Genomic DNA, 9,788 nt, shown 5'->3' with positions numbered 1-9,788 from the left:
AAGTATGAAGAGATGAAGCAATACAATAGAATACATAGAGCTGAATAATTATGGCCCCATGAAAATATCTTGTTATCAAGTGTTCCGTGTTTTGTCAATTCTCTGGTGTGTTCATCTTTCTGTGTCTAAAAACTGTGGATTTGTTCATTGTGTTTTTGACAGCTTTCTTGCTGTGAATATCCACGATAAAGACATCTAATTCCCTTTTGTTGTCTTTTACTCTGTAATGTCGGTTTTCCAGCTCATCCCTTTCTGTGTTTGCAATGATGGCACTTATCATGGATTCAGGAGTCTGTCTGATTTCGGATAAATAAAGCAAACATTGATCTGAGGGATAAAAATATCCCTTTCAACATGTACCATTTATTTTTAGTGAAACAAAATTGGCTTTAGCAATTCTGTTTAATTTTGTCATTTACTAACCCTAACCTTGCAGTCTATCTGCCTGCATGCCTGGTACGATTTGTATGTGAATGTTGTACAGTTTCCGTTATAAATGCAAAATAGGTGTGTTGTTTATAAGATCTAAAAGCTATGGGCTGTGGTTACTCTGAAGAGATGTTGTCTCCTTTATCCTTCCTTCTGAGCTCCGCTTTCTTAGCATTGGTGAAGCAAGCTATAAAGTCTGTGTGTATTCAGAGCATGCCGTGGGGTCACATTTTGCTTATTAGCCTGATTTTCCTAGAGTTAAAGTGACAGTAAGGAGCAGGAATCATGTTAATGTTACCCAGAGATGACTCGTAATCATTGCCAGATTAAATATGCTAAGAACCTATATTGGTACAAAGCGCCAGGAGCTAATTTTGTGGCTTTTACAGCTCCCTGCTTACTTGTTTTTGTCCCATCCTCTGTTCACACTCTCCCTTACTTAGTTCCGTAGAAGCAGCTGCACATTAAGTGTAGCAGATTATAAAATTAGATTCATCTTTATCTCTTTTAATATAAATTTCAGGCTTTTATTCTCTAGTAGGACTATATCTATTGTAGTTATACAATTAGGAAAGCGTAGCAGACATTGTAAATGGAGCATTAAAAATAGCTAATCGAAACAGTTGCTTCATTTTGAATCTTATGCCAATTTACCCTTCAAAGGATTTCTTCAGAATGATCAATTTAAGTTATTATGTTAGAAACATGTGATGGATTTATTGGGTTAAGTATTCTCCAGTTTTCTAAGAAAAGACATAATTTGCTTTTTAACAGCAGAGGTGCAACATCTTTGAAAGAAAATATTGCAAGATGTAGTTTATTCCATCGACCTGTCTTGTTTCTTCAGTCCTTGTGCAGAAAATCAAAGCTTCTGTTGCTTAAGGTCATCTTTGAGGGACAGTCTTACAGGCAAGCTGAATCTTACAGGTTTAAAGGGAGTTTACTTCTAAACCCTTAATGGATTAGGAATGCTTTGCCTTTGCTGCAACATAGCCTGACCTACTCTGAAGCCTAATTAGAGGTTAGCCTCCGTTGTACCAATTCAGTTTTAGCCCTATAAGCAACACCAGACATCCAGAGGATGCCAGTCCATCACATGGGTCCAGAGAATCAAATGGCATAAATATAAAAAGAAATAAATTATACTGGCCTTATTGATCCTAACTGGACTGTGGTTGAAAAAGCATTAATTTGGAAGCAGATCAGCCAAACACACAAAGGCCCTCTGTGCCGATTAGAAATCAGGGCCTCCCTGCTACAACAGCGTTTACAACTGTTCTCAAGGCCAGACATTACATAAGGAGATGCAGCCTCACTGTTCCTGTTTTTCTCTCTCATCAAAGTTTCTTTCTCAAAAACAGTTGTTCTCTAAAGTGTACCCACCCAGCTTTAAATGTTAGTTTTGTTTTACATTTTATATGACATATATTATATGCAACTAGTTTGTTTAATGTTGGTTAAATAACGCATATGGAAATTAAAAGTGCAAAAATATATATATATATAATTGTACAACAGACAGATTAATTTGCTCACCATTAAACTTGAACTTTGTTGCAATTCCAGAATTCAGCTTTTTAAGGTAAATACCTTGCATCACTTATCATTATTAATGTGTAGCTAATGTCTGTAATTAAACTTTTTCTTGCAAATTCATATGCTTATATAAACTTGTGGTCTGCAAAAGAGGGTAGTATAACATTGATTAAAGTTTGCAAAGGTATCTATCAGGAGAAGGGTGCTAAAATATTCACATATTAAAGCTTAGTCCACCAAAACCAACAATTTGATATAACATGGAAAGACTAAACTTGCCTTCAAACTGAATTTTTTATTATTATTTATTTGTGCCTTCAAAAACACAACAGAGTCTATCTTGCCCACCTCTGGCCTCAACCATTCAAGAAGCAACCTAGCACGAGTTGGCCAATCACATTGCAGTATTATAGTTAACGGAGAGACTTACAGCTGTGTTGAAAGCAAGAGCAGGAGGAAGCATGTTAAGCTTGTTTTATTACACCTGTTTTGTCAGAATCCACAATTGTATCTTTAAAAAATGGATAGCAGACACACTGATGATATTTGCAATACTAAACCAAGAGTGCAACACATCCATCTTGCCAGGTTAAAGGTATAGTGGAGGATGTTCTTGTTCTGGGTGGATCATCAAAAATAAGTGGTCCTCCTAATTGACATTTTGGTGATCTGTTTACGTAAGGCAGACCGCATTTTTACTTAGCGGTTGGGTTAGGGTTAAGAGTCTGAAATAGTGGGAAAAGTTGCAAATCTTCTTTTGGAAGTAAGCTTGTATGAGCGATGCAAACAGCATGCACAAGAAGAAATGGGCTTGTGCATGCTCTAGCACATGTTAAATAGTTTCCTCTCAAGGAAGCAGGGTTGTGCATGTGCATTTTTTTTTTTTTTTGTAAAATGGAGAGGGTGGGAATCTTTAAAAAATCACAAAAATCCTCCACTATACCTTTAAGCACCTGCTGCATATGAAGTTTTTGTGTGTTTTCTTAGCCATAATTAAACTTTAGTTGGTAAGCAGTGGGTATTGCTTTGTCCAGTCAGCTTAGAAAGTTCCACCGAATGTCCCTTCTTTTCCTGAATGGATGCAATGGGAGGATTGTTTACTGTGGTGATTTTTTTTCTTTTTTTCACAAATTGCTCCTACTTTAACAGAGGTATCCAAGTCCTTTATGACAACTTTACAATTGAATTTACAAATTTGCTCAATTACATCAGTTATAATTGTATGCAGAATGGTACTGGTGTTTCCTCTTTACTTTTCATGTATTGAGTAACAAGTCTTACCTCTGCCTTATTAAGAATTATTTATTAAAGCCTAACACAGGCTCATCTAAAACTGATGTTTTTGTCCTTTAAACCATATTTACAGTTGAATAAATTAATAAGTGATTTTGACTTGAGCAAACTATAGCCTCATTAGAGGCATTTGTGGTTTTAATGACATTGCTTCTAGGTGAAACATGTCAGTCTGTCCGATTCCAGGTCTGGACTTCCATGAAGACCTGCATCGCATTGGAGTAAAGGAGGGTCTGAAAGGTCGTAAACTTCAGAAGGCCATGGAAAGCTATGCCTGGAACATCACTGTGCTTAAGGTGAGCAAACCTTGCCTATCACATGGCTTCATACCAAAGTAATTGGGCATGACTGCAACTTATTTAGAATAGAGAATACTGTTATGAAAGATAGGAAGTTGAAGGATTATCTTAAAAACTGCAACTAGCTGGAAAAGCATTCCCAGACACCGTTGCAGAGATTTAACCACGATATATTAAGAAAGCTTATTTGGCTAATTGTGTCTCTCTTCTTCCTAATCCCTAAATCTCTTAAGTAATTAGTGTTCTTTCCAGGCGTTGTTTTAGTTATTTTTTGCCCTCTCTATCTTCACAAGACTTGATTGCATCTTTCACACTTGCTGGAAGACTCACACCTACATGTAATCAGCCATATGTCCTTGTATAAAATCCATTGTTGTTACAGCTTGCCCTGTGACTCGAGAGATTTGAGTAGCCAATTCTCTCATGTCATTAATTCTCTTTAAATACAAGAGGTAGATAGTTAAATGCCAACAGAGCATGGGCGGTTCTAGGCAGTGGCCAAGAGGGGTCAGTGTGCCTGTAGTACTGGTCCTGGCCCCCTGTTATGGTGTATAGTGTCCAGTGATTTTTCTCCTTGGACCTATTTTAGTTTCTAAATTTACAGGTGATTTTTAACAACAACAAAAGATTAAGGTGATTCACTTGGAGGTTCTTTTATATTTAGGTAGAATCACTGTTTTCCTTTGGTATATTTGCAGGGGTGCAAGTGGTTCTTTGGTTCTGCAGCTCTCTTAAATATATAAAATGAAGAACTATGGCCATATTTTTTAGTTTCATGCTTTCTTTTCTGTCTCCCCTGGTCCCCTGTTAGAGTAATACCTTCCCCGTCTTTGCCCTGCTGGTAGATTAGGTCAGAAACTGCCACTTATTGTCAGGATCCCAGTGCATAACCTTTACACCAGTTGGCAGACATCCAGGGATGTAAAATAAGATTTAAATACAGCACTAGTTTTAAGGTAAATACACTGCTCAGAAAAAATAAAGGGAACATTGAAATAACACATCTTACATCTGAATAAATTAAATATTATCTAATACTTATGTACTTTGAATTTTTTGACAAAATCACAGATAAATCATCAATGGAAATCAAATTTTTTAACCAATGGAGGCCTGGATTTGGAGTTGCACACAAAATTAAAGAGGAAAAACACACCACTACTTCTGACACACTCAGCCACAATAGATCTGGCATTAAGTGGAACCCAGGGCCAACTGTACCAGTATATGTCTAACAAGAGGTCTGAGGATCTCATCTTAGTACCAAACGGCGGTCATGCTACCTCTGGCGAGCACATGAAATGCTGTGCGGCTCTCCAAAGAAATGCTACCCCACACCATTACTGACTCACTGCCAAATCGGTCATGCCAAAGGATGTTGCATTAGCAGATTGCTCTCAACGGTGTCTCCAGACTCTATCTTGTTCTTAATGTAAACTTGCTTTCATCTGTAAAGAAAAAAGGACGCCAGTGGCAAATTTGCCACTGCTGGTGTTCTCTGGCAAATGCCATACGTCCTGCACTGAGTTGGGCTGTGAGCACAACCTCCATCTGTGGATGTCAGGCCCTCATATAGTCCTCATGGAGTCATAAAAAAGATTGTAATTAAAGTCACATGCACATTTGTGGCTTGCCGGGGGTCATTTTGGAGGACTCAGGCTGTGTCCCCTCTTGTTCCTTGCACAAAGGCGGAGGTAGTGGACCTGCTGCTGAGGTTTTTCCCTCCTACGACCTCCTCCACGGCTCCTGGTGTGCTGGCCTGTCTGGCTTGGACACTACACCGTCAGACAAAGCAAACATTCTTGCCACGGCTTGCATCGATGTGCCATCCTGGATGAGTGGCACTACCTGAGCTACTTGTGTGGGTTGCAGAGTCTGTCTCATGCTACCACGAGTGTGAAAAACATTCAAAAGTTACCAAAATTAGCCAGAAAGCACAGGTACTACTGAGAGTAGTCCCCCACCTGCAGACCCACTATTTTATTAAGTGTGTCTTGTTAATTGCAAATCATTTCCACCTGTCATCTATTCAAATTGCACAACAGCATGTGAAATGAAATGTTCTTCCTTCCTAAGTAAACAGTTTGATTTCACAGAAGTTTGATTTGATTGAAGTTATATTGTGTTGTTTACATGTTCCCTTTATTTATTTGAGCATGTATATTTCCAAAGGGTGCACGAAATCTTTTGCTCAAAAATGTATAACCTGTGTGCAGTAACATGGAAGGGCACAGGTGAAAAGTTCTGAAAACAGAGTGGAAGGGAAGTGCAAAAAGGCGTGGAAACCTATGACATCAGATGCAATTTATCAGTTATTAGAAAGCAATCGTGCCACTTTGTGCAAATTAATATCAATTAGATCACTGACAACTGATGGCCGGAAAAAACCCAACTCTAATTACCAAGTTGTCACACATGATAAATTGCATGATGGGCAAAACCAGTGAGCTTTCTCAAGACCTTTGCAACTCTGTTGTTGGCAAACAAATTGGTATTAGTAACATCAGAATATCTAATTTACCTAATGTTTCAGCCAGCACTGTTTGGAGTATATTACCATGATAGTTACTGTGACATTTAACCATCAACCAACCATTGCTCCATTCTCCCAAAAGGATTTCAGATGGAAGAGATAAAAGATTTCTCAAAGAGCGACAGTTGTTTCATATCATAAGTCTTCAATGCTGAAGAAGCTGTCGATAAATCACATTAGAAGTGTGATTAAAATTATGTACACAAATAGGATAGTTTATTCTGATCAAAGCAGGCCAACATTTAAATAATAGTGGATGCCATAATACACACCATGTTTGGAGATCAAAAGGTACTCCATGTACTCCATACCCTAAAACAACAGTAAAATATGAAGATATGAACAACATTATTATGTACAGCAGGTTTTCTGCTTCCCCTTCATCAGGATGATGATGATGATGATGATAATGATGAAACAAGGGTAGATATTTCAGAAACTTGATGATCCCAAACACCCGTTCAAAGAGGCTTAAGTGCTTTCAGAGAACTAAAATAAAGCTACTAAAGAAATAAAGCTACATTCCTTTGAGCTTAACCCTATAAAAATACTGTGGACAACATTAAATCTTAGAGTTCATATCAAGAGCCCATGAAAGCAAAAAAAATTTAATGGACGTTAATTTGGAAGAATTGGCTAAAATCATACCATAGCAACCCATTCAGCTTTCTTAGCTGCATAATAATATAAATTCCCATAGATGCTCCATTAAGATTTTGGATTTTATTTGATTATGCTGAATTTATTGTCATTTTGAAAAACCAATTTTGGTTCATTAGCCTCCTTGACGCTGTCCACTGTAGGTAGGTAGGTAGGTAGATAGATAGATAGATAGATAGATAGATAGATAGATAGATAGNTAGATAGATAGATAGATAGATAGATAGATAGATAGATAGATAGATAGATAGATAGATAGATAGATAGATAGATAGATAGATAGATTTTTTTCACAGGTTATCTGTCTCAAACTAACTTTTCTGACTTTCTGCCTCAGCTAGCTGTACTGCAGTATTAATTGCAATAGGAGCAGGTGAATTCATCTGTGTTATTTATATTTTCTCTAACTTCTGTTTCTCCATCAATTTCCCTAGTATCTGCTTTTTTTTCAAATGTATATATTTTTGCCGAGGTTAGTTGCTATAGCAGCCAACCACTTCCCTCTCTAATGGTCTCTCTTTAAAGATCTTTTTTTTTGTGTGTTATTACTGCCACTCTTTGTTACGACAGAAAAGTGCTGTCAGTTGTTTGACCTGCTTTCAGACCTTTTTGCATCTTACAGCCTTATTAACTTTGATGATTGAACTAGGACACTCTGAGGGCTTCTGATGGAGGCGGCACTCATGGTTTCAGATCTTCATACACATGCACCGTGTGGTTTGTAAAGATCAATCTGATCTCTGGATCTGAGCTTACCGTAAATTTTAAACAGTCGTATGGTCTTACACATTTAGTTATCGTCCACAAATTTCAATATTTAAAACGGCAATATTGAGAAGTTTTAAAAAAGGAAGCATTTCCTTCTGTTAATGTCCATTTACTAAGCACCTCCACTAACTGATCCATTGATGTCTATCTAACCCATCCATCTCCTCTCATTTCTGTTTCCCTTTTAAGTTGTCCACTTCCCTGTTTCTCAGCTTCCTTATCCTCATTTCTCAGATGAGCCATGCTCTCAACTGAAAGGCATCTTGGCACCCGCTTAACTCCTCCTCCTCTTCCTCCCATTCTTCATTTATAATCTCGCTCTCATACTGAACATTTGGTGAGAGCCTAGCGCCTGTCTGCCAAGCCTGGCAATTATGCCTAGTTATTTCACCCCTCAACCTTTTTCAGATTCCCAGCAGGATGGAAAGTGCTAGTTGGTGAATGTTTGGGACAGAGAAATAGGCATTTGAGTGCATAAAAAGTGTCCCTTCTTTCTTTCTTTCTTTCTCAGCTTCCCAAACTCCCACTTTGCCTGTACTTTGGCACTGACAGAAAGATCAGAGCTGCCATTGCTGATGTTTTTTGCACATCACTGTCACTCATTGTACCTCTGTCAAAAGAAAAGCCAAAGTAGGAAAGCAGGGAGGGAGTCTTTCAAGCAGATGTCCAGAATATCAGGCTCCTTAAAAACCTCATGGTAATGTGTGCTGTAAATAAAATGTCTCAAATTTAACCTTTTCCGGTTAAAACTGTTTAATTAACAGCTTTCAGTTAATGCATTCAAAATAATCTTGAAATAGAGTGAAGGTTACACCTTAAACTATTTATGTTGATTTTGCCATAACAATTTTTCAGGTTATTGCAAAAGAATTATATGCATAAATTATGTCACAGAAGAATACTGGGCTGTTATGCTCTAACAGTATTGTTGAGGGACCCCTGCTTTGTTTTACCCCACTGCGAATCGCTGTAGGCCAGCTGTCAGGGTGAATACATCCAAAAGAAATGCAATCGTTATTTGGTTGTTGCAGAGAAGGACCGGTTTCTCTCTGTCTTGTTTCATAGCTGGTGAGTCATGAGTTATATAATTTTTTTTTTCTTTTTTAACATATGACTTATTCATCCTCCTGGTTTCTGGAATGTATTGGGTGAAAGGCCATTTGGAGAGCATTAGCATCACCTGAAAGCTGAATGTTGACCGTTTGGTGGAGGGCAGCACCTTTAATCCTCCTGCAATATGTCAGACTGTGCATCATATTCTCTTTTAACATTTACCCTTCACTGGTTTCATACAGTAGGTTAGCATGTGTCACCTCAGTAAGACCTCAAGACCCAAAATGTGGTCACAGTGGAGGAGGTAATATTTGCAGAATGAAATATTTTAAGCTAATTTTTAAACGAGGTAATATTTGCAGAATGAAATATTTTAAGCTCATTTTTAAACGAGGTAATATTTGCAGAATGAAATATTTTAAGCTCATTTTTAAACTTAAGATCCACGATTCTGCAAAAGAGTGGACAAACTGGAAAACACAAGCTTCCTTTTAAATAGAGTGAAGATTTAACTATTGCCATATTCTTTCATTTAAGTTTTATTTTTCTTTTTTTTTTATATTTCTGATACCGTATACTATATATTCCTCTTCCATAGAGGAATTCCTGAACCCTATTTCCATACAACAGAGACAGCAAGCATAGGAAAGCAGGCAGAAAAAGGCCATGACCAAGATTTACCTCACAGTCCTATGAACAGAAGAAAAGCTGCCCTGACCACTTCCTCCATATATGGCATTTATTCATCTCTGGGGTGCTCAAATAAAGAGCAGAAACACAGTGGAAACATTATCACCATATGACAACACAATTCCCCAGCAGAGAGGAGAGGGACAAACTGCTGGCAAACACCCAGCAAGGTTTCACTGGTTTTTTACTGCCACCTTCAGGTTGTTTTTAGTTAACACAAGCAATAATAAATAAATTGTAATTCAAAGAATAACAAAAGAAAATACAATTTATGCTGTATTTGGTAGAATAAAAGTTTTGAAAGTAGTTTTTGATTTTTTCATATTAACTGAAAACCATTACACAGTAGGACTATGAAATACTAATAGATAGATGGGAGCATGTGTTTCGTAATTATTGAACTATTCCAGGAAATGGAATACAAAAACACATTTGAATGTGAAATTTTCTAATAATAATACCTTTGTCTAACCATTTTATGTTCTTACAGTGTAAATGATCATGTGTATATATATATATATATATAT

General features: G+C 37.3%; 1 protein-coding gene across 1 annotated transcript in view; it reads left to right on the top strand.

Moving 5' to 3' along the window:
- Positions 1–9,788, top strand: part of LOC107091794 (inactive phospholipase C-like protein 2) — a 96,293-nt gene that overhangs the window by 83,262 nt on the left and 3,243 nt on the right. The window contains exon 5 of the mRNA XM_015385950.1: positions 3,445–3,554. Within this exon, the coding sequence (XP_015241436.1) occupies positions 3,445–3,554 (110 nt within the window). The remainder of the gene's footprint in view (positions 1–3,444; positions 3,555–9,788) is intronic.

The sequence above is a fragment of the Cyprinodon variegatus genome, unplaced genomic scaffold, assembly GCF_000732505.1.
Source record: "Cyprinodon variegatus isolate N-32 unplaced genomic scaffold, C_variegatus-1.0 Scaffold352, whole genome shotgun sequence".
NCBI classification, from domain to species: Eukaryota; Metazoa; Chordata; class Actinopteri; order Cyprinodontiformes; family Cyprinodontidae; genus Cyprinodon; species Cyprinodon variegatus.
The sequence above is the reverse complement of the archived record's forward strand: the minus strand, read 5'-3'. Positions and strand labels throughout refer to the sequence as shown.